The sequence below is a fragment of the Haemaphysalis longicornis genome, unplaced genomic scaffold, assembly GCF_048455015.1.
Source record: "Haemaphysalis longicornis isolate Haplotype H1 unplaced genomic scaffold, Haemaphysalis longicornis Haplotype H1 scaffold_2, whole genome shotgun sequence".
Classification (NCBI taxonomy): domain Eukaryota; kingdom Metazoa; phylum Arthropoda; class Arachnida; order Ixodida; family Ixodidae; genus Haemaphysalis; species Haemaphysalis longicornis.
Window position 1 is genome coordinate 195,778,509 of NW_027526295.1, and position 26,119 is coordinate 195,804,627.

General features: G+C 46.0%; 1 protein-coding gene across 3 annotated transcripts in view; it reads left to right on the plus strand.

The window, feature by feature from the left end:
- Positions 1-26,119, plus strand: part of LOC144169746 (putative sodium-dependent multivitamin transporter) — an 88,945-nt gene that overhangs the window by 52,670 nt on the left and 10,156 nt on the right. For all 3 annotated transcript variants that reach the window (XM_077699070.1, XM_077699072.1, XM_077699071.1), the window contains 4 exons: positions 5,168-5,308; positions 6,215-6,344; positions 12,136-12,343; positions 16,350-16,504. In XM_077699070.1, the coding sequence (XP_077555196.1) occupies positions 5,168-5,308; positions 6,215-6,344; positions 12,136-12,343; positions 16,350-16,504 (634 nt within the window). The remainder of the gene's footprint in view (positions 1-5,167; positions 5,309-6,214; positions 6,345-12,135; positions 12,344-16,349; positions 16,505-26,119) is intronic.

Sequence of the window (26,119 nt, forward strand, 5' to 3'; positions counted from 1 at the left end):
TGAATCTCGCAGAAAACGCAGAAAAGTCTTCGTCCCTAAATATGAGTCATTGTTGTTGTCCCAGGGTCCAAGAAAGTGACACAACTGAAGGCTTGCTCCGCGTCGAACACGAGACAGGCAGCTCGCCGCTGTAACTCGCGCAGCGGAAAATCGCGGGCATATACACAACAAGTGCTCGGTAGTCTCGCGCACAGCGCACGTGGGGCACAGTGGTGAATCCTCCCACCCTATTCTGAACTTGAAGCTTCGGGTGTAAGCCACGTTGAGACGCAAACGATGCAGTACACCTTCAGACGCTTTGCTTAGGTCGGGTGGAACACGAATTAACCTGAAGCCTGATCCGCCTTGACAGGTGCACGTGGCGGCGCCTGCGCAGAAAGGGCGCACGCAGAGGAGAGCGCTGCATGACTGCAGCGTGGAGTGGGGCTATTCATCCTGTCGGAGTAATTGCATCATAAGACGAAGAAAAAGAAGAAAGAAGCACGAACACAGGGTTCTATTCAAGTTATCAGTTCTCTTCCAGTTCTACTCTAATTCAAGAGGGTACATCTACAGGAATACGAGGTTCTATTCCAGTTGTATTCCAACTTAGCGGGTATATCAACTTACATTTATGCCAATGATATCGATTTTTTCTCATCGGATAGCGACACCCACGAGTTGTTCCAACGACTCCAAGACTATTTGGTTGTCGTGAATTATTGGTTCAGCACGTTACATTACTCGCTAAATATCAGAAAATGGGCCGTTATAGTACTTACCATCAATAACCCTATATCATTATGTCCAACACACCTGTTACAGTCTATCCCCCAGGTCAGAAATGAAATATCTGGGTATAATTTATGAAGCTCAACTGACATGGCGTCCCCATATTTCGCATGTTGGTGCCAAAGGTGAAAAGGCCTCTGGAGTGCTACGTAGGCTATGCCGTCATAAGTTCAGTATGCGTAGAGAGGCCTTGCTAATGATTTATCGTTGCAATATTAACCCTGTATTGGAATTTGTCTGCGTGTTTATTTCTGGCAGCGCGGCGTACAAACTACATCCCCAATTTGTGATCGAAATAATGGCTTCGCGTTTAATGTAGGGTTACCAAAGTATGTAGCTAACTGTGTATTGTACACTGAGGCGCGATTTCCTTCACTTTTCTATCATTTTAAATTGCTCACTTTATTAACACTCCTAAAAGTTTACATTCCTAAGTTTACGTGAAGGTCATTTGTCTACTCTATACATACTCATGTCGTCATTGCTACCGATGCGTCGCAGAGGGATGAGAGGCTGCGGTGGGAATATATTCACAGTCCCTCCATTGGTCCTTATCAGTTAGGCTGCCGATTAGACACCAATTTTTCAGGCGGAATTGTTAGCGATAGTTTTTGCCCTTTAAGCACTGCAGCGTAGATTTGCGGACGTTGTTATCTTTTGAGATTTTTTTCTCCTTAACTGAAAAAAATTCTTCCAGTTGTTCCACAAAAGTATCGCGAGATTCGCATAGCGTGTGTTCCTCGCCATGCAGAGATGATTTTCAATGAAGTGGCCGGCGAACGCCCTTAGTTCGTGTTCTGATTGTATTCACCTCTCCTCATTCACAAATTTTAAGTGCGAATGCACTCCTTAAGCGAGCCTGAATCGTCCGCCGCCGTTGTCCGCATAGCAACAGCTGCGGGTGCGCGCGCTCCTCGTCTTCCTCCTCGTCTTCCCTAGCAACGGGGGGAGATGGGCGCGCGCTACTCTCCTCCTCCTCTCTCCGCTCAGTGACTGCGGGTGTTGGGCGCCTCCTCTCCACTTCGGGCGGGAGAGCTCTCGCTCGCGTAGCGGGCGCTCCGCATTCCGACGCGTGAGGGCGCTCGTGTAGCCCTCGCCGTAACGGCGGGCGCTACTCTCCTCCTCCTCTCTCCGCTCAGTGACTGCGGGTGTTGGGCGCCTCCTCTCCACTCCAAGATCACAATATCCACCGTAATCGCGCAATCAACAACCGTGCATTCGCACTTACACACTCTCCCCCTCGGGGAAGTGCGAGGAAATTTTTTTGATGCAGAGTTCCCCCATTAAATGTTTATCTACACAGATCTAGTCAGGCTTCTCCTCCTCCATGACGTTTCTGCAAAGAATTGCCTCATCTTTTCCTCGTTGCGACACACGCACCGTGAATATACCTTTATTCTGCTTAACTTTCCGTTACCAACTACAGTTGTTCTTTCCCTGGATGCTTCGCTTGCAGGAGTTTACCTCAGCGATGTGCTCGCCTTTCAATCTTTTGTTGTGGTGACAGGTAGACTACCCTCCTAGACAGCTATTTCTTCATTCATTATTTTTTCCTGACTCTTTCTTCTGTTATATTCCAAGATTTTTAGTTCTCTGTTTCTTTTTTCTGTCTCTCTCCCATCACTTTTTTTTTTTCTCTGTAGTAAACCGGGTCACATCCTAATCTTGACTGGCAGCATCTCGGCCAATCCTCAGCGTGGGGATTATGCGCATGATTTGAGGACACCAACAAACCGAAGTCAGGAGGAGGAATAAATGTTTATTTCACGAGATATGTTGCTGCTGTTAGGGCACCCGCCCGGTGGCGTATTCCCAAACCATATCCCGTAGGGGCCCAGGCCGACCACACCCCCTTCAAACGGCGACGTCACAGCGTGACGTCACTTTCTCTTCGTGCGCTACTTCATGCGACGTGGATTTTTTTTTTTTTCTCTCGTTTTGGGTGGCGGCCGATGGTTTCGCTCCGTGCGCGAGGCTGGGGCTGAGGCGCTGGGGAGCTGACGCACATTTAGTAGAAGTTAAAGGCGTACTTTCGGCATTTTCTCGCGTGGCGACGCGAGCTGACGCGCGAGCAACGCTGATGTCTACGCTCGCCAGATATCCGTCGACGCAGCGAGAGAAAGCAGCGGAAAGCTGGCAGCGGCGATCGGATTTCACGTCCTTCTCGTGCTTTGGGGTCATTCCTTTCAGCAGAAGAGAATCAATTTCTTTTTAACTTGCGGTTATCGGCTGCCTTGAGACAAATTGCAAGCTATTTCTGTTCGAAAGCACTCATTCATTTGTGGCTTGTTTGGTTCTCATCGGGCAGATCGGGTATTTGCGATAGCTTTTTTTGAGTTAAACAAGGGAGCTCTGGCTACGTCGCTTGTAGTATTAGCATGATGGGGCTTGGCTGCAAGATTGGTGCGTGATGACCAAGCCTTATCAACGCCAGAATGCTAGCGGCGCATGCTATTCCATTCGTTGCTACCGGTGCTTGCGTAGGGGAGACCAATGTTTTGCGATAGCTTATCTTGACTCAAATAAGGGGGCTGTGGTTGCATCGCTTGTAGTAATAGCATATCTGCCCTCGGATCCAAGATGGGTGCGTAAGAAACAAGCGTTACCACGGCTCAAATCTCTCAAACATGACCAAAGCAAATCACTCGACAATATTCGTTGGCAGCCTCTGTTAGGGTACCAAATTCTTGGGACCCGCGTCTTCTAGCGTGGTCGAGCGGTTGCGCGCTTGTGTGCTGGCGTTTTGTTTTGAAAGTCCATGGTTCGAATCTTTGCGAAGCCTCGTTTTTTTGCAATGAGGGTTTAACCGGCTTTTCTTTTCTTATCAAACTAAAAGAAGGGGGCCAGAGTGCCTTGTCGTTTAACCTACAAGTGACGTTCGACGGTACCCTCAGTATCAAGGCAGCCACGAAATTTGCTTTGCTCACACTTTGAATACCCATGAAGCTGCAGTTGGTACATAACATCAAGGTTAAATCAAGTAGCAAGTAAAGTTGTGCTAAGTGCTTCTTCGTTCATCATCCTATCTTACTTTGTTCAGATTTGACGGTAATGACACAATTATAAAAACGGATCAACACGCTCGCTGATGTTAACAGCAGTTGAGCGACCGACGTACGACTGTGCTTTCGACCGATTGGGAGCAAACGTTCTGCGCTTCGGTACGGAATCGAAAATCCCACCCAAGACCACCCAAAAGACCACCCAAGATCAAAAAAACATTTTCGTCTTCACTGTAATGATCGAGAGTGTTCGCTTTCAGGAACGTAAACAATGACACATGTACGTGAAAAAGCGTCCGCCTGCGCGCGCACTTAGAGCAACACGCCCAGCGCTAGCTTAACTAGGAACAGGATGGAAGACGAGCGTCTGCAGGCTCGCAAGAGAGTGCGGAGAGTGAGAAGCGAGAACAGGTATGCAAAGGTATACTTCGTGCTTGAAGCTTCCCAGCGCGTACGTGATGCTCGCGCACGGAGCGAAACCATCGGCCGCCGCGAAGCAGCGCGACCACAAAAGACCAAAACAAATTTTTTTCTTTACTTTAATGAGAGTGCTTTCCGGACGAAAAGGTTAAAGTCCTAACCACATGGACGCGAAATCACGCGTCGGGCGAGCGTCGTTCGGCGGAAACACGCAGACACGGGCCCTTTCAATCGCGATTGAAGTGAATCGCGATTGAGTTTTCGAACGCGCTCGACGCACTCCCGCTGCTACATAGCACGTTTCAATCGCGATCGAGAAGTTGCACCGGTTGTATTCGTGTACGCCAGATGGCGCCAGATGGCCCGCTTCCGCTGCTTGCTCGCGCTGCGTCGACGCCGATATCTGGCGAGCGTAGACATTCGGCATTGCTCGCGCGTCAGCTCGCGTTGCCACGCGAGAAAACGCCGAAAGTACGCTGCATGTGGTTGTGCCTTCAACTTCTACTAAATGTGCGTCAGCTCCCCAGCGCCGCAGCCCAAGCTTCGCGCACGGAGCGAAGCCATCGGCCGCCGCCCAAAACGAGAAAAAAAAATCCACGTCGAATGAAGTCGCGCTCGAAGAGAAAGTGACGTCACGCTGTGACGTCGCTGTTTGAAAGGGGTGTGGTCGGCCTGGGCCCCTACGGAATATGGTTTGGGAATACGCCGCCCGGTGAGGGGCATCCCTAGTCCGGGATGCCATGGCCTTGGCTGGCAGTCCGGACCTTCTTCACCAGTATGCGCTGGGTCGCAGAACCAACCTAAAGAAGTCTCTGATAATCGCTAGGCTGTCGGTTTCCTACCACATCAATAGCGGAGGAACTTTATTTTGTGCGACCTGGAAGCGTTTCAAACACTGACCTAGTTTTGAGCGAGAGCTTCGATCAGCCCTGTTGGAAGTTCCATGTGGAATCTGTGCGTTGGATTACTTCCAGTTTCGATCCAGATCCAACGGTGCGGCACAGTGTGTGGGCGCTGGCTGTCGGTGGCACCTTCATGTACGTCTCCATCTACGGGGTCAACCAGTTTCAGGTACAGAGGCTCATGACCGTGAGTACCCTGAAGAAGGCACAGACGTAAGACATTTTTTTATCCGTTGTTTCCTACCAAGTCGTGCAGGGCGGTTATCTTTTAGAGTCTCTAGAAAGCTTGTTATTGCTTTGAATTCTATGCAGTTTGTCAGAGGACTTGCTCTTATTAAATAAAAAAAAGCTTGTTTAGTAAAACTTTATGCGTTGCAGCGGCAACAATTTATAGGTCTCTATGTTGTTCATATGTCCGACAAATTCTTCCGGTGGGTACATCATTTGTGAAGATAAGTTAAAATTAATACCATGTTGTTGTCGCAATTTTTAACTTTTTTGTGCAACAAGTTTTTATGTACATGTGTTCTCGGGCTTTATTTTGACCTGAATACGAAAGGATCACTTCATATTTACACTCGCGTGTTAAGCAAGGAACCAAAACGGTGCTTCGAAGCAGTGCACAAAATTTCATGTAGAGACTCTGCAAATACCATGGCCTTGGTAGCTCGATGACGAGTGAGTGGTATGTTGCCCCCACGTAGGAGAGATAGAAACCAAAGCACGAGTGTTTCGGAATCTCGAATACAGAAAATGGCCCAATGCTTTTATTCGAGTCGCAAAAAATCGCGAATGAAGAAAACTCGGCAACAATAAAATGGTTTTTGTCAATAGGGCACGAACGTGATTCTGAATTGTGTTTCGGGATCAGAATCAGCGACTTAAGAATTACCCGAACAGTTACACATTATGGTTATGAAAGGTTGTCCTTTCTTGGAAACCTACACATTTACCCAACAAAACCGGGCACTTGGCAGGAAAAATTCACATACACATCAAACCTTCCAAACGACGAACGATTCAGGGCATTGGCTATTGGCAGCAAAAACTCTGGTAGCGGCTTTCAACGGTTGCTCGATACGGAAATAATGATCGCCTTTCCTTTTTTCAACGCTTCAGTGCCCTGTTTCTCAACTTGCCCATCGTGTCAGCCCTGTGCCTCATGAGCTGCTTTGCGGGCATCGTTATCTATGCGAACTTCAGACATTGCGATCCTCTGCTGTCCGGCAAGATTACCAATACCGACCAGGTATGCCGTCTTCCCACAATCCTACGAGCATTGTGTGAATCCACAATCTTACGAGCATTGTGTGATCTACTACTTCACCTACACCTTACCTTGTTTGCCAGGGTATGTCTGTGCAAGTAAAGCCCGACGTCTGCTCAGTACGTTCGAAGTAATACCTACTTGTGGCGTTGATTCTGCATTGATTTACAGACTTGCTACTTATTATTCCTCGTACAAAAAGCACCTAGATGTATGTGCGCTTGCTAAGCCCGCCCGTTTTGTCTCAATAGTTAAGTATTCTTAACGGGCGCTCGTAGTCATTGAAGTAATATAAATGAGCCTCTGTGCTTACGATACTACCTTCTTAAGCCCTCAACAATTGTAAAACATATTATTACTTTGCTGATGTTTTTTTTTTTAATCTGCGGGACAGACTGGTACAGCTTGATAAAACTTCTGGATCAACTGAAGGTTGTCATGTTTGCATTTCATACCTCGAAAAAAAACTTTTTGAGATACAGAGAGTGATGACGACTTGCGTTTTGTTCTGCTTCTCGTTTTTTAGACTAATACCCCTGCTACACTAGCGTCCGAATGTCATTTGAACCATATGTCATTTGACTCCAATGCGAAGTTGTGCTGCTACACTAGGTTTTGAAATGCCATTCAGCTCAAATGACATTCGAGCCAAATGAGCACCCAGAGAGACATTTAGGCTCTCAAATGCCATTTCTAGCACTCTCGCGCACAGCGTTCCAAGTCAGCATAAATAAATACATTACTGGCGTACTCAAAACAAACAAAATATTCTTAATTGTGGGACTTTGTTTACTTCTCGTTTACTTAAATCGTGTTATCAAGTGTGGCCAGACAACACAAAAAACTCGATTGCAATTCAAAATTAAGCAAAAATCGTGTCAGAGCGCACGTTATTGATAATTTGATAGCATTTTAATGCCAGAGACTGCCACTAAGTTTGATTGTTGCATTATTGTGTAAAAACATAACTCGACAGCAGCAGCGCCATGCAGCACGGCGGGCGATTGTTAAAGCTTCAAATGCCATCGAAATTTTAGTGGAACACGGCGGATTCTGAATGGCATTTGAAGCACCCCATCTGAGTCAAATGACATTCACTTTAACTGACATTCGGACCCTAGAGTAGCCGGGTCCGAATGTCAGAGTGACACAGTGAAACATCAATACAGCAAAGTCGTTGAAATCTGCATTTCGTTATAATGCATTCTTTGGAGACCAAATTTAGACCTATAGCATAAGAAAATAATACCAGTTTACTTTCAAGTTGTAAGCTTTCATTAAAAACAGCTTCGGACACAATCCATGAGAATTTTCTGATCCAGATTTGCAGATTAAATTGAGATTTTGTACCACCGTCTACATCCAAGCCACTGCCATACGCATGTGCCACGTAATGACTGTCGCCCAACGGAAATACGAGAGTAGCAATCGAAGCGTGAAATATTCTTGAAACCCTAACTCCACGATCGGAAAAAATCTGTAGGGATTCAGAGAATTATCTACCAATGCGTAGCATTCTTACGCCGCATGTATACATAGTGACTAATTTACAGCCAGATTTGGCTATGAATAGCCAAATACATTGGATTATTTTATTGTTTTTGCATTTGTCTTTGTTTTTTCTCTCCAATGATATAAATATACACCATTATAGCGATTAAGTGCATTTACTTCGCTGATCCCGTATTTTTCTGCCCCTTCAAGGCGTAGTACAAGGATGGAGCGTTTTCGCTGATTATTCATTTGCATTTTCAGCGTTCCTCTCCGGGCGTCTTTTAATTTACTGTTCTATTTTCGGAGATGTAGAAGATGCATATTTTTGATTACCTCACGTCCTTTTTTGTAACATCTTTATCTTTTACTTTTTCTGTTTTTTGGTCTATTCAACTTCCATTCGACGAATTATCTCCGTTTACCCTATTATAACGAATAAATGTGCTACTCCCTACAATTACGCATCTTCGTGGGAAGGCAGGACGTCACACAGTTTGCTCCTTGTCGCTCTATTCTTTCACTCGTATTTACAATGCTTTTTAACGGGCGTATTTAATTCATTGGTCGTTTTACGGAGGAGACGTACACGACGCATATTTTTACTTTCGTCGATTTATTTCTTGCAAAATTTGTGTCTTTTTTGTATTTCTTGGTTTATAAAAAATATTTTCTACGAATTACCTTCCCTTTTCTGGAAATTTAGGGTACACGGTTTGCCCATTTCTGCTATTTTTTATTCGTATTTCCAACGTTCCTCTCGGGGTTTTTTTTTTTAATTGCGACAGTATGCCCTTTGGCATAAGGTCCTAGTACAAGTTTGCACCCGTTTCCCGGAGGAAGTCCAAAAGACAGCGGTAGTGGGGCCCCTACAGCCATCGCTGAAGATCGGGGGGTCTCCCCGGATGCAGACCTGTGCCGCGAAGGCGTCGGGATCTCGCTGCGCTCAGGGAAGAGCACATCCATAGCAGGTGGTTGGTGTCGGCGTCGTGGAAAACGGGGCATGGTATCGCGGTGGCCACGCCCGGGTTACCGCAGGGGAAAGGGCCACCCCAACTCGTAGTCCACGCACCAGCGTTCGTTTTTCGGGGGTGATGTTTAAGATGCACATTTTTGATTTTGTCAGTTCATTTTCGTAAACATTTTGCTACTTTTTCTTTGCTTTGGTTTATCAAAATTCCGTTCGACCAATCACTATCATTTACGCTATTATAACAATTAAATGTGTTACTTCTGCCAATTATTTATTTTTTAAAAATTCCGGGCTTTGCACGATGCTACAGATCACTAATGCTAATACTACACATTAAAATGCGCTACAGCCATCTATTATTTCTGCCGAAATACCGCTGTTTCCCAGTCCGTTCCGAGAAACAGCCGTTCCATTTTCTCCCCTTTTTGCTGATGCTTGGTATACCGGCAAAAGCTAAATATTGAAAAGTTGCAGGTCTGCACAATACGAGACCTGCGGTCTCTTCACTGATATAAAATTGTGGGGAGGGGGGAGGGGGGATCCTTGAAACCTTCTAAGGATGTGAAGCTAAAAGCCTAGTTGGAGCTTCCGTTGCTCTGCTTTTGAACTTTCTGTTCAACTTTTATGTTGCTCACGTCGGACTGCTGCCTCAGCCTCATGCATAAGACGCTTGCTCCCGACGGCGGTTACGACGAGTGGCATATCGAGTTACTCAAGTGTCTTCCAATCGTGGAATACTTTCTCCGTCTTTCCAGTGTGAGACTAACTCTTAGGGCGTGGTCACCCACATCGATGCGGAATTTAATTCTGAGACCACGCGGTAACGCATACAAGGCGCGTCAAGGACGTTCTAAGGTCCGTCGCCCGTTCTCAGAACACTCATCCGGCGTTGCTGTTGGACTTTCAGGGCATGTGCTCTTATATCCTGTGCCTGACAATGCTTTTCTGTAGCTCACCACTGCACCTCAGACCGCGACGTTGAAACTCAGGGGTGTAAGGATTTTGCCTTAAAACTCTAGCAGGTGTCCAGCTCGCCTAGTACCGCCGAAAAGGTTGTCAATGAGTGGCTGCGCTGAGCACCGCTTTCTCTCTATCTTTATCTCTTCAAATTTCGGTTGTGGAATGAGGACCGTGGTCTTAACGCGGCGATAACAAATGTATATAGATAGAAAGCCGAGGGAGAAACCATTAAAGGGGCCATGAAGACAAAATACTAGTTTGTTTTATTTGAGAGATTAGGTGTTTTATAGTGCCCCCAGCGCTCGTCCGGCAGCAAACGATGCTTTATTCACTGAGGAATAACACAATTTAAGCCAAAATTTTAATTCTCTCGCTAGATCGTGTGTTCCGTGGCATCTGCGACGACGTAATCAGGGAATGTATTTCAAACATATTTTAAGTATGCCGACCAGGGCTGCAGAGGACAACGAAACGACTTTCCTTGCTTCGTTTACCACCCGTCCTCTAAATGACGCCACAATACCGCTGAGCTCAACGTTGGCTGAGCTCCCCTGTCCGCACTCCCTTCTTTTTTGAACGGGTTTGCACCTGGCCTGCTTTTGTTACGATTGACACCAATCGTTTCGTGAAACAGTGGGTAGGTATGCTCGACAAAGAGGGTCATGTAAGAAAATGTCGCTTATCCCAATTTCCCACTGTCGAATGAGACAACCCCAAAGCGCCGAACTGCTTTGCAGCTATGACAAGCATAGAGCACACAGTAGGCACTGGCTCTTCTGTGTTTATGTGTGCGTTCGTACCTTCTATTGTTTACCCCACCATTCTTGTTTATATAAAAAGAATATGCATTAAATTTAAGCGCGAATAGCTCGTTCTGCAAGCTTATAAGCCCTGCCTAACTTACGCTTGCTTTTACCGACCTCAGCAAATCGCACAGCTCCAAAATAATAAATCATTGGTTCTAGTGCGGGAAATGAGCTGGTGGCTCGCATGGCCATTCTCTTTTTTTCTAATTATACACCTTATTTTAGTGAATTTCGCGATAAAATGGGTGTCAGTGTTACTCTAGTGTGACAATCTTTTGAATGAACCAAACTTGCATTTTCTCCATGGCCCCTTTGACGCTCGACGAAAGCGACGTGATAGAGAGGGGGGAGAATACAAAGGAGCCACTAGCGAGCAGAAAAAAAAATGGCCCCGAATCTTCTAACTTTGCTGCACCTGTCGTATCGAGAAACGACAGTATTCTGCCGCCCACCTGCCTCGTAAATGCCTGTCTTCTCCTTGGCGTCCACCCGTCGTGCTCTTCACCTCCCGTCTCGCTTCTCCCACCACAAACCCGGAGGAGGTTTGCTCAAGTTAATTCAATTTTGCCAGGTTCAACTTCTAGACCGCCATCTACTCCAACTTTTTAAATTGTTTCTGTGGGACTTCTTGAATGCCGCCCTTAGGCCACGCCGTGAGCGATAGTTGTATTTTGGGTTAAGAACCGTTTTGAGCGTATTTTTATTTACTACCGGGAAGATAAAGCAGCCGTGTATTTTTTATGAGAACACTGCAAATAGTACGTATGCATTGATGTTGTGCCCCAAATATGCCTAATGCTTTTTTTTGCCCAACAATCTTCACAAGCACGAACATTGCCACGAGATTTAGTAATTCGGAAATGTTTCGCCTATATAAACGTATCGTTCAAGGTATCGTTTAATATTTGGTCGGGCGGCTGAGTTGAAGGGAAGACAGACAGACAGACAGACAGACAGACAGACAGACAGACAGACAGACAGACAGACAGACAGACAGACAGACAGACAGACAGACAGACAGACAGACAGACAGACAGACAGACAGACAGACAGACAGACAGACAGACAGACAGACCGACCGACCAATTCTTCTCGCCTTTAAGTTGCTCATGTAAGACTATTGTGCCTGAAAGATGACAGCTACAAATAGCGTAAGCTGCCATGCCCAGGCAAGCATTCTGGAATTTTCGGCACTGTCGGAGTTCTCGGTGGCTTTGAAGTTTGCAGGCTTCGCGGCAAGTTTAGCACAGCACCGAAGGCACATTTCAGTCGCCCTCGCTTGCACTAATTTTGTATGATAGGCACCATCACGAATCGACATTCTTATTTCGCGTAAATTAATTTCAATTCTGCTTTGACAGGATTAGTCATGTGGAAATGACCGAATAATTTCTCCGTTATACCGGCGGCATGCTATGCAGTTCGTTATATTGAGGTTTTCGTTATGGTGAAGTTCGCCATATCGAGGTTTCTTGTGCGCATACGAGTATCTTGTTTGTCAGTTGTATGCGTGCGGTTTTCTGCATCTCACTGTTGGCTCCAGGTGCTTCCTTACTTTGTGATGCTCTACCTGGGTGGTGTGCAAGGCGTTCCCGGGCTGATTGTGGCCGGTATCTTCAGTGGTGCTCTCAGCACGGTCTCCTCAGCCGTCAACTCCATGGCTGCCGTGCTTCTGGAGGACTTTGTGCGGCCCTTTTGCATTTCCGAGAAGACGTACGACAAGCATGCATTAGTCATTCTCAAGTTTCTCGGTAAGCACGCCTTTGGGCTTGCACGCTTTAGCTGTCATAACGGGCATATCACGGTACGATTTGATGACAGTTCAACCGTTTCCTTCATCCAAACTTTGCGTAGAATAGAAAAAGCAGGTACAAACCTAAATGATTCCATGGAAATTTAAGCTCTCTTGAGTGTGAAGTTTGTGGATGTGGTTTAGCTGGTGAACCATGTCAAGATTGCCGAAAACACTCCAGTTTTACAATGCTCACGACGTCTAATTGCTTATGTTACCGTGGAAACAGAGTTTACAATTCGCCAGAAACATAAAATTCAAATGATTCCCCTTTGAGAGATCAAAATTGTTGTGCTAGAGAGACTTGCAGCCTCTTTTTTTGGGAGTTTCACACTACCGAAAAAAGTGCCACACTGAAGTGCCACACTTCAGACTCGTACTAAAGCATTGGTACTAAAGTATCGAGCCTGACCATCAGCCCAGCTTGGTTCTAGCCTATTATTGGGTGCTGAAGAACGTGCACCAACCATGGCAAGGATGTAAGAAATAAATAAAGTTCTCGTATTACTCAATTCGATGCATGTTTTGTGTTTCCAAATTTCATTTACTAGCAGTTCGTTGTAAAGTTGTTTTTCACGAAGGACAAGACAATTTCTTAACATTATGCTGGAAGTACGGGAAGCGATAGAAGTGCTATTCCTATGGCTAAAACTTTTACATGTTGTCCCAAATGACCATCTTTGGGGGAAAGCTACATGCGCCACGAAGGGGCGCCTGTTTTTAATGCAAAGTATTTTTTTTTGTCGAGCACTCCCACAGCAAGGACCGTGTAACGCTCTGCATTTCCGCAATATTTCAGATTTCGCGAAAGTTCTACCTGTAATCGTTATGACACCGTAAATGGGTATAATTGGTCGAACGAAATCTTGAAAAACCAGAAAATAACAAAAATATAAAAAAATACGGAAAATGGCGAACCATGCAACGCCTGCATATGCACAATAACGCACATTTCGCGAAATCCCCACCTATTGCTATAATAGCGTGAATGGAGATAATGGTTGAACAAAATATTGACGAACTAAAAAATAAGAAAAATATAAAAATAATGAAAAATGGCGCACAATAGAACGCCCGCATTGTCACAATAATGCAGATTTCGCGGAAGTTCCACCTGTAATCGTTATAATAGCGTAAGTGGAGATAATTGGGGAACGAAATTTTGAAAAACTATGATAGCAGAAAAATATTAAAAAATACGGAAAATGGCGAAGAGTATAACACCTGCATTTCCACAATAATGCAGATTTCACGGAAGTTCCACCTGTAATCGTTATAATTGCGTAAATGGAGATAATTGGTCGGACAGGATTTAGAAAGACCAAAATAATTGGCTGTAAGAAACTCACACACAAGACAAGCGGCGTAAGACTGCTACACATTAGTAGAGAATTATTTGAATTTCTGCAGATTTTTAGCATGATTTTTGCGTCTACTCTGATGATATGTTTCTTTAAATTTCTTTAACGTTAACCGTGATATCTGACTCAAACAACCAGTGGTTTAACCGATATCTAAAATCACTTATTAACAAAAAAAAAACATCTTTACAGATCAGCAAATCGCAATAGCAAGTCAGCCACATGAAAAAAGTGCCACGCGTGCGTAAACAATACGTTAAAGCAATAACGGAAGCAAAGAAGAAAATTTTTCCAGCGATTTACTGTCAATCCTTAAAATGAATCCTAGCAGTTTGGCGAACTCTATATCGTATGTCCTAGACACAGCAGCTTGAACTCACAAGCCCTAATGGGGAGCTGACTGAAAGCAACCAATGTGCAGCAGTTCTTAACAACTGTTTTGCCTCCGTTTTTACATGTAATTCCGGTACCATCACATTACCACGCTACTTTTCATCCACCACGTTTCCCGATATCCAGATCAACGCGGAGGGAATATCTTACCTGATCCGTAGCCTTAAGCTATCAGCATCATCACATTAACAGTAAGATTCTAAAAAACATTGAGTATTATTCCAGCCTGATTGTGCATGTAATATTCACGCAGTCATTGCAGTCAGGTTGCATTCCTGACAATTGGAAGGTTGTTCAGATAGTGTCATTATTTAAATCTGGTATTCACTGGCTAATAAGAAACTACCGCCCAATTTTCCTAACCAGCATACCTTCCAAACTACTCGAACTCATAATCCCCTCAAGCTTAATGACCTACCTAGAATCAATTAATTTTTTTATCCGCATCAACATAGCTTTCGCAAACGGTTCTCATGTCAGACCCAGCTCGCCGAATTCATACATGATATACTGCAGGAAATGGAGAATAACCATCAAGTAGACGCAATTTTCTTGGATTTTTCTAAATCATTCGATCCCATAGCCACAACCACCTACTAGCTAAGCTGTCATCATTAAACATCCCTTCTAACCTGGTATCATGTATCGAACACTTCCTAAAAGGACGCACTCAATTAACCTCGGCTAATGAACAGAAGTCTTGTCTAACCAGCGTATGTCTGGTGTCCCGCAGGGTGCAAGCCTATCGCCTCTACTGTTTTTAATATATATAAATGACCTGCCTACTAACATTACAACAAACCTAATAAGACTCTTTTAAGATGGCTGCATATTGTACCAAACCATTTACGCCACTGATGATCATTCTAACTTGCAACCTAACTTAGGCAGCATTTCATTATGGTGTATCGAATGGCACATGCCATAAAACCTAACAAAATGCAAATAACTTTCATTTTATCGGAAACATGCCATATCTCAGTGCACCTATCACGTCAACAATGTATCAGCTCAGTCATATTGTGCAAATACCTCGGGGTGCACATGGCGTCATCGCTTTCTTGGGCAAGGCATATCGACACCATGTGCTCGGAAGCCTCGCGTACTCTCGGATATCTTCGCCGTAATCTTAAACTTGCTTCTCAGGAAATAAAAAGACTAGCTTACCTAATAATCATAACGACGAAACTGGAATATGCATCAGCCATCTGGCATCCATCACGAGCATACCTAACTGCAGAAATTGTATCTTTCAAAACCACGCTGCACGCTTTATCGCCTCGCAATATTCAAATCATGTCAGCGTCACTGCCCTAAAACTATCTCTCTCCCTTCCGACCCTTGAATCACGCCGCGTCATTGCTCGTGTATGCCTCCTCCACGATTTCTTTTATCGGGCACAATCAAGACACACGTTACTACGGCCGCCTCACAGAATATCACCCCGCTTGAATCACACTTGCCCATTAGCCCCGATAACCGGCGGAACATCAGCATTTGTCTCGTCCTTTTTTTCCTAACGCTATTATTCTATGGAATGCTTTATCCGCCTACACCACCACGTGTACAGATAGCAAACAATTTAGAGATAAGCTTGAAAAGACGCTCACATAATGTATTAACGGTGAAATTCTACTCTTGTGACTTGATGGTACCATTGATGCTTCAACTGCTTTTTGTATTTTAGAATTGTGTTCGCTTGGCTTCACTGTTGCCTCTGTACATTTTTGTGTAATTTTTATTTAAGGTATTTTTTGTTTTCTATTCTCCGGCTTTCATGTTCTCCTTGTTTTTTTGCCTGTTTTGTTCAATGGTACTCTTGGAAACTCCGTTATCTCACGCCCCTTATGTAATGCCTCCGGGCCCTTAAGGGTATAATAACTGAAATGAAATGAAATGAAATGAAATGAAATACTCACTATCACGAGCTGTGAAGCGTGGGCTGAAGACCTCGCCCACTTGTTCCTTGTCCAGGAACAGTATACTCACGTCTTCTTGGTGACCCTTAGCCATTTCCGGCACTACCAATGCAAAATACGCCAGTGGTTTATTCCGTGAGTCTGACACACCACTTTAGAGAGGGACTAGTGCGGGAAAATGAGAACAGGGGGATGTTTTTAATCTGCCGTAGATACTTTTTGTTTGGTGAGCGTCAGTTGACCTTTCGTACTGTGCCTGTGATGCCCATTTCCCGGCGCGACTCTGATGCAGCTATTTCCTACGGTATCCTCTGCGTTCTGATCACGGGAGCCGTGGAGCACCTGGGCGGAGTGCTTCAGTTGGTTTGCATCGTCTCCGGCATGGCAGGAGGGCCCCTCCTGGGAGTCTTCACCTTAGGCATGCTCTGTCGCACAGCCAACCAGAAGGTCGGTTCGCCTTTCAAACATAGACGCTTTTTAACTGTGACCCACCGCGGTGGTGCAGTGGCTAATTCGCTGTACGGCTTATTTATTTATTTATTTATTTATTTATTTATTTATTTATTTATTTATTGGAGACGAAGAGGAAGAGGAGTTGATCGCTGTTCACCGCGGTCACTCCGACTATAATTACCAGATTTTATGGCAGTTTTCGCCAGAACACGTAAGAGGCGACTATAAATTACCTCGAAATGCCCGAAATTCTATTCAAGCCATCGGTTTCTTCATCAATGCAGTTTTATACATTCAGCCTGCTGCTGACAACCAGTTCATCTCCTGCAACAGGCTATCTACCGCCTCGTCGGAGACCCGCAATTGACCAAGTATGTTGCCATGAAAACTGATGAGAATTCCAATAGCATTACAGTGACCACATACATGCCGAGCGACTGCTGTGATTAAGCGTCATCCCTATTTCGTCCGACATGCGCTTCCGGATCCATGTATATGAACTTCCTACCCAACACATTACACGCGGTGTCATCTATAAGTGCGACCCCGGAGCAGACAATACGCTCATGAGCGCTCTTAAAGCTGATGGTGTCGCTATACTCACTGCACGCCCCATGGGTAGGAAAGGAACAGTGCTTATCCACTTCACGTCTCACATCGTTCCGCGGTTACCATGATTTCTTACGCCGTGCGCAAATTTACCAGGCAAAGTCACTAATCTGCACTCGTTGTCACAAACAGGGCATAAGGCATGTGGCTGTCCTTCCCCAACTATTATCTGTAACGAATGTGGTCGATACCACAAGTTGAAGGACTGTCCAGGTCTGAGTCCTTATAAGGAACCGGCACAGCACTGTATGCATCGCAACAAAGGCGGACACCTCGCAACTAGCCAAAACAGTCCACCTCGCACTGAATTCGTAGAAATGCTTAAAATACGTCAGCAACAAAACCGCTTTCAAAACCGTTACCAAAACGGCAACCGTAAACGACAAATTACAGAACCCGACGACTCGCTCTTAGCAGTTGCGGCGAAAGCTTCACCCATGCCAACAAAGAACGCATGTACCCCCTTGCCGTCCCACTTCAGTAATGATGACAGATCATAAAACTAAGTAGCCAGCCTAAAAATAGCAAACGAGAAATGCACTATCTCAGTCAAGACTCCATGCCGCTGGAATCTGCCGTCAGCTACGAGGACGATCCCGTAATTGCTGAACTACAACAAGCACGTCAAAAAGCCGAGATACAATTTGCTGAGTAGATGGCAGTTCTTCAGAAACAAATTTCAATACTCAAACGCAACCATGAGCAGCGAATGAATTACATAAAGAAAGACATTATCACACACAGACAGAATCTCTCCATTCAGCAAGCGACACCCTTAAAAGCAACGAACCACCTCACCTGTTAGTTCTCGTCGCCAGGCTCATACCTCGTCGGACGAACCACTGTTTCGGGTTAATTTACAAGCCTCCAGTCATCACAAAATTCTCGCCATGTTAGAAGAACATACAAAAGAGACAGCAAAACTCTGAGTCGAACGTCACCAGGACATGCAATCATTTCAGCAATGCATGCAACAATAAGCGCAACAGTTAACTGAGACTCGGAAGTCTTTGCAACGCATTACCATGCAGTTAGACGTGACTACCGGTGACAATCCTGCAATCACACCTCATGGCTTCGTCTGAAGCTTATTCTCACGCAGACGTTCTTATTAGAACTGCCGTTCCCTCAAGTAAAGTGCCGCAGAGCTTAGGGAACATTTCCGGACAACAGGAGAACCCCTCGCACTCCTGCTTCAGGAAACGAGAGGTACGACCCCAGAAATTGCAGGTTACCAGGGCTACTTTGTGCAGTCCATACATCCCAAACAACGCGCAGAACAACTCAAAACAGAAGCACAAGCCGCCATATTCATCAGGAAGGACGTACCTCACACCCAAGTTGATACCTCTTCTTATTGTACGGATACTGGAAACGGTTGCTCTCCGCTGCACTATTAACAAGACGAGATATCCCTTAGCATCTGATTTCACCCGCCATACAAAAAATTATTGAGCTAGTACTGGCATTGATTATTCTTGGCTACCTAATTTACTCAAGCAATACCCGCATGACAAACTCCTCTTCGTTGGAGATTTCAACGCCAAACACCTGGCTTGGCACCACAATACAACAGACCTTTGCGGCCAAGCACTTGTCCATAACGCTACAAGAGAAGGGCTGAAACTTCAGAACGACCTCGATTACCTCACCCCTCACGGCCTTCACGCAAATCAGACGGACACTATACTCGATCTCACGTGGGCCTCAAACAGTGTAGTTCGCGAATGGCGCTGTGGTACAGACCCTATGGGTTCCGATCACTACCCTATTGGATCACATTGGAAGACTTGCAAATTGCGTCGCACAGTGGTAGACTGGGAAAGGTTTCGCTCCCTCATTGCGGAATACGAGCAGACTTCAACGTTAGCCACTAAAATAGATCGCGCAGTCAAGCATGCCACCACACTTTTCGACGTCCCGGACGCCATTCCGACACCTGACAAACACCAGATCAACCTTTGGTCGACCCGCGAGACCCTCCACCTTCAATATCTCAGCAATGGAAAACGATTCAAAGACTTACTCAAAGTTCACAACAAAACAGCGCAAGCTAGACGGTACGCCAAGCACGTTAGAAGAACTCGTTGGCTTGACCACTGCGCAAGCTACAATGAACGAACCGGTTCCTATAAGCTGTGGCGCACATACAAAGCTCTCTTTTGTACAACTAAATCCCTAAACACCACGCAAAACATCCTGCTTGCTCAGTCTATAGAAGAAGACGAATTCGAACGAGTTGCAGCCCAAACATTCTCTCCCCCCCCCCTCCCGATAACGTATAGGACTCGACTATCTACGCCCCAACCTACGGTGATTAGCTGAAGCCTGAGGACAGATTTTTCACCATTCAAGAACTGCACATGGCGCTTGAGGCTGTTAATCTCAAGAGCCCTGCGGGAAGGACAAAATTATTTGGCAAATGCTCCGCAACCTTGATGAGAAATCGAAAGAACAGTTTTTAACGGAAATTAACACATTATGGGAATCTGGCATACTCCCTGTGGAAAGGAAGCACTCCGTTGCACACCCAATACCAAAGCCTAAAAAGCCTCCTACTTCCATTTCCAATCTTCGTCCGATTTCAATCACATCCACTCTTTGCAAGCTGATGGAGTGCATGACACTTACATGTCTCACCTACCTACTCGAGACAGCGAACGAGGCCATTTACAACCCACACAAACTGGGTTCCGGCCCGGTCTCACCACTCGTGACAGCATGCTCTTATTACGATTAATGTCAGGGAAAACGTGGAGAAAGAATATTAAGACAGCTTTAGGAGTCATTGTTACTATTGACCTCAAGGAAGCGTTCGACACAGTTTCCCACGCATTCATAATTGCGATAATGAGAGCCTGCATCGGTCATAGAACATCGGTCATAGACTCACCAATTTTGTCAAGAACTTTCTATGTAACCGAACGTTCGAACTACATACGTGTAAAGAGCACCCCCGCATCTTCCACAACCACCGAGGTGTACCCCAGGGCGCTATTTTATCTCCCTCTATTTAATCTTGTCATGTCAAAAATTGCCAAGAAACTCCGACAAATGCCGCACATTCAAAGCACTGCCTATGCCGACGATATTACGACTCGGATTGACCCCCGTAAGACAGACCTAACCCAGCAGCAAGTGGCGGTATACATGCAAAATGCACTTGATACTCTCGCCGACACCCTCCAACATACTGGGATGCAGCCTTTGCCTGACCAAATTACCTATGTGGTGCTTGGTGGCACACAGCAACAGAAGAAAGCCTACACTTTTCAGTTTGCACGATCACACCTTAAGCCTAGTAAAACTTGTTGCTGGGCTAGTTGGTTCATGATCATAAAAACTGGGATTAGCGCTTTAAAGAACAGGACACACGTAAGAGAAAATGGACAGGACTGGCGCTACTTCAACTGATTTATTGACAAGCTACATCTTCGCATTTATACAATGACAGACTCGATCATGCGCAGCGAGAACTATTTTAAGGGCAACTCCCAACCAATCATCGCAACAAATACAAAGATAACCGCAGCCATAAACACTAAGTCATACAAGATAAAAAATCCAACTCAGAGGAAAAAAGGGCAACGGAAGTGTCACTGACACAATCAGTATCAAATTTCTTGATGTAAAACGCCTCCAATATTTCACGCGCGTTTGCATCGTGGCTTCTGCCCAAAATCTTAATCTTACTTAGCCGTGCGACACAATCCTTACAGTTAGCGCAATGCGCAGGCAAGTGCGCTGTCCCCCCATTATTAATTGCCAATTCATGTTCCCGTGCTCGATCATTAATACACCGGCCCGTCTGGCCGATATAGGACTTCCCGCACGACAGCGGAATCTTGTATACCACGCCGGTGCAGCACTTCACAAAAGGCCTAGCGTGCTTCTTGTTGCAAGCTCGCTTCTGCGCGGCCGAAATGCGAGGGCAGAGGGCAGAGAGCTTCCTGGGAGCGGAAAAGACCACAGGGATGCCGTGTTTCGTTGCCACCTTCTTCATGTGGTGGGAAACCTTGTGCACATAAGGCACCACTTCAGGCCTTACTGTCTTGCGCACCACATCCGCCCTTTCCTTTCTTCCGCCCCTTTTTATCTTCTGCAACAAGGACTCAGCAACCGCTGTAATAACCGAGCACGGAAAACCTGCTAAAATCAATCTTTCCACCTGTTTTTGGAAGGATTGGTGCATTTTATGAAAACACGACCTCGTGAGTGCAGACTCTAGGCATAGACCTGCAATTGCGCGCTTAACTGTCTTGGAGTGTGACGAGCTGAACGGCATCAGAGCTTTTTTAGCCCTAGGCGAAAAACACCAACAGGTGTGGCCATTCTGAAATTCTAAGTTAAGATCTAGAAACTGTAACACACCGTTTAACGGTAGTTCGTGTGTGAACTTTAAGCCTTTTCCATGTATTCGAAAGGTGGATAAAACTTGGTTAATAGCTTGTGCACGCGCTGTTAATTCTAAATCGTTAAATAAGACCAAAAAGTCGTCGACATATCTAAAAACTTTACAGACCATTCCTCCTTCAAAGGCACTTTCCAACGCCCTATCAACAAAGGCTAAAAAATATTACATAAAACAGGAGCAACACACGAACCTATACAAATGCCTTGTCGCTGAAGGTAAAAGCCGTCGTCAAAAGTGATGAAGGTATTCTTTACCTTCAGCGACAAGGCATTTGTATAGGTTCGTGTGTTGCTCCTGTTTTATGTAATATTTTTTTAGCCTTTGTTGATAGGTCGTTGGAAAGTGCCTTTGAAGGAGGAATGGTCTGTAAAGTTTTTAGATATGTCGACGACTTTTTGGTCTTATTTAACGATTTAGAATTAACAGCGCGTGCACAAGCTATTAACCAAGTTTTATCCACCTTTCGAATACATGGAAAAGGCTTAAAGTTCACACACGAACTACCGTTAAACGGTGTGTTACAGTTTCTAGATCTTAACTTAGAATTTCAGAAGGGCCACACCTGTTGGTGGTTTTCGCCTAGGGCTAAAAAAGCTCTGATGCCGTTCAGCTCGTCACACCCCAAGACAGTTAAGCGCGCAGTTGCAGGTCTATGCCTAGAGTCTGCACTCACGAGGTCGTGTTTTCATAAAATGCACCAATCCTTCCAAAAACAGGTGGAAAGATTGATTTTAGCAGGTTTTCCGTGCTCGGTTATTACAGCGGTTGCTGAGTCCTTGTTGCAGAAGATAAAAAGGGGCGGAAGAAAGGAAAGGGCGGATGTGGTGCGCAAGACAGTGAGGCCTGAAGTGGTGCCTTACGTGCACAAGGTTTCCCACCACATGAAGAAGGTGGCAACGAAACACGGCATCCCTGTGGTCTTTTCCGCTCCCAGGAAGCTCTCTGCCCTCTGCCCTCGCATTTCGGCCGCGCAGAAGCGAGCTTGCAACAAGAAGCACGCTAGGCCTTTTGTGAAGTGCTGCACCGGCGTGGTGTACAAGATTCCGCTGTCGTGCGGGAAGGCCTATATCGGCCAGACGGGCCGGTGTATTAATGATCGAGCACGGGAACATGAATTGGCAATTAAGAATGGGGGGACAGCGCACTTGCCTGCGCATTGCGCTAACTGTAAGGATTGTGTCGCACGGCTAAGTGAGATTAAGATTTTGGGCAGAAGCCACGATGCAAACGCGCGTGAAATATTGGAGGCGTTTTACATCAAGAAATTTGGTACTGATTGTGTCAGTGACACTTCCGTTGCCCTTTTTTCCTCTGAGTTGGATTTTTTATCTTGTATGACTTAGTGTTTATGGCTGCGGTTATCTTTGTATTTGTTGCGATGATTGGTTGGGAGTTGTCCTTCAAATAGTTCTCGCTGCGCATGATCGAGTCTGTCATTGTATAAATGCGAAGATGTAGCTTGTCAATAAATCAGTTGAAGTAGCGCCAGTCCTGTCCATTTTCTCTTACGTGTGTCCTGTTCTTTAAAGCGCTAATCCCAGTTTTTATGAACACCTTAAGCCGTCCCGCGAAAAGTGGATTAAAGTTCATGGCATCCCTGTCCCTGAGGATGGCGGCTGCAGTGTGTGACTTTATCAAATAAAGAATTCATGGCATCAACATGGCATCAACCCAGGCTGTCTTCACGAGCAAAGTGACATATGGGGCCGTATGCTTCGACTTCACTAAGGTTCAGTTACAGCAGCTGGAGGTGCTACATCGTGAGAGCCTTCGAGTCATCACTGGCCTTCTCAAACATGCCAAACTCGAGCAGCTATAGAAATACGCCCGACTCACACCTCTCACAGAAATTATTCGAACCCGTCAGGAAGGCCGTGACCTCCGATGAGAATCCACTCTCGCCGGGCGTGCTCTACTTGCGCAAATGCCACAATACGCTGCACCACAGCATCCCATCCCTTTGTCGCTTCCACCATGGGACGACTTTATTGTCGTTAACTCACAGCAACTTCTAGTCACCGGTCTTACATTCGCCATACTAACAAACATAGACGCACGGCTCAAATGACCGAGCGGTTTCTGCATAGCGCTGTTTATACCGATGCCAAATGGGACCCACTCACGAAAATTGCTGGAATAGCGGCCATCCACTCGACATTTCGTGCACCTGTCAACAAGAATATTGAACAGCGCCTTCGTCTACCCCCCTCCAACTCGAAGCGATATTACACGCTGTCTGACAACTTCAAATTTCTCACTCGCCTACCAACCAGCCTCATGCAACTATGTTCAGAGCGAGCCAGGAGGCATTCCACGTATTATATATGCCGGGTGCCTTACCAGAATTCTATCTGTACTTCCATCAAGATGCTTGCCCGTAGGCTACATCGTACAACAGGGAAAACAAATTCGTGTAGACGGTGCCAGGGCACTGCCTTAACTCCTTCAAAAGGGCTGCGCGCGCCCTGGCGAAGGATGTTATTTCCACCCGATCCCACCCAGTTTTGCCTCATCACGACCCCAACTTGGACCTTTTTGAAGCCGGTGCCACCAACCAGCGATGTGCTAGAGCTCGAGTCCGCAGCCACATCCCTACCAATGACTACCCGTTACCTCCAGGACTGCCACGTGGCCTTCAGGTTCTGATCCACAAGGGCTCATGCTAGGGCGGCACTTACAGAGGACATTCTTTTCAAGTGGCGCTCTTACATACCTAAGAAAGGGCGGCCACCCGATCTCTCAGGCACTACCGCAAGCAATTCACCCCCGCCGGCCATGACACCACCCAAGTGCGTGACGTGCTCTCTAGGAGGCACACTGTTGTGTCTCCTACTATCGCCGACCAACCACTAAGTCCGAGATAAGGGCTTATTTAGGTTTCACTGGATATGGCTAGACATGTGAAATATTACTCCACACTGGCTAGTCATTTAACTGACGCTCTTAGAAAGACAGAGCCAGTAAAGGTGGTATGGGACACAAAGCGGGAAGACGCGTTTCAAACACCTAAACGAGCCTTGAGCGAGGAGCCAGTTCTTATGGCCCCCGACTTTTAAAGGGTTTCGTTATTCAGTGCGATGCGAGCGATCGTGGCATGGGAGGTAAAGAACACACCGGGACACTCGTTTTCCAGCGCCTCGCACTACAACGCTTCGTGCTTCTAAGACACGACACTTTTACAGCAAAGTGTTGATGGTTTCATCTCCGTGGGAAGAAACGCCAAGGCGCCATGAATACACTTATACACTGCGTGCTTCGCCCCTCCCCAAGTTTCAAGTTAGTTGAGATCTTTTTTCACGGGATCGCCTCTCCCGCAGGCCGCTGTAGCTGGCAGCTTCCAATGCCCAGCGGCCGGCGCAAGCTCGTGCTTTGGTCTGCAGTTTCCGGCGCCGTAGCTGGATGCATCACCTTGGCCCCGCATGCCTTGCATCCCGTTTTCGTAGTCGTCGTCTTTCCACGTCTCTTGTTGTGGTGGTCCTCTTTATCTGGGATTTCTTCGTATCATACTGAGATAACTATGTAAAAGGCTTCCTTTATATACGGAGATATTTTCCAGCATGTTTCAACAGTAACCTTCAGTATAACATATTTTAAATCCATTTTGTTTTTTGCGCGCGCGAGGAAGCTCAGAACAGATGCCCTTTCGCAATCGGCGTCAGCATGATGCCATTTTCTCCTGGCCCCGAACTGCCGACGCAAGGGCTCCTGTCACGTGACCAACGCAGTGGCTGGGGTTGGCGGGCACTGTTCCACCGTGTGTATGACTTCACGGGTTTGGGAATGACGTCATGCTGCCCAGCCCGGGGCCACAGTCCGTCTGGGCCATAGCGTTTCTTACAATATACACTAGAGAAGAATCTGGCGCTAGCGTCTATGCGGCTCACATCAAGGTCGTCTGTGTCGTCATGGGCCGCCATTATACATTGCGCTCGCCTTAGTTTCATCTTTGCCTTGTATTGAAACGTTTTAGTGACCGCAAATTTCAACAAAGCGCCACAAAAACGCGAAGAATAGTGTGCAATTATGTCAGTGGAAAAGTAAAATAGGCTGTTTTAAAACTAAGGAAAAAGGAAGTAAAGCGTATTTTTGCCGGAACGGTCGTGCCTGCTATTCCGCAGGCCAAGGTTGTAGTTACGAACAAGGTTAATATTTGGGGGAAAACTCATAGATACTTTGATTTTATTAATGTTACCATTATTGCAAATAATAAGTTGCTTGAAGAGTTTGGAAAGTTTTTTGAGCGTGTCTATGAAAACGTTGCCTTTGTGGTTAACCGGTGCACCGACCACCAACTAGTTTAGCAAGAAAAAGGAAAACGTGGCGTTAAACAGTCATGCACGATGACAAGGTAGGACGCATACAAGCGCCCGTATCTGTCGTATCCCCGTGGTAGTATCTTGTCTTCGTCGAAGTACGTTTTGTTTCTTCTTTTCGTCGGCTAGAAATTTCGCGGCGGAATATTACCCGCTCAGTCATGCGTCCTTTGTCTGCGGCATGAGCAACGTCAGGTGCGATCACGTACTGCCTGTTGTTTCACCGAGCACGGATACCACAGAACAGGGAGGATTTCGGCTACCTTGTAGCTC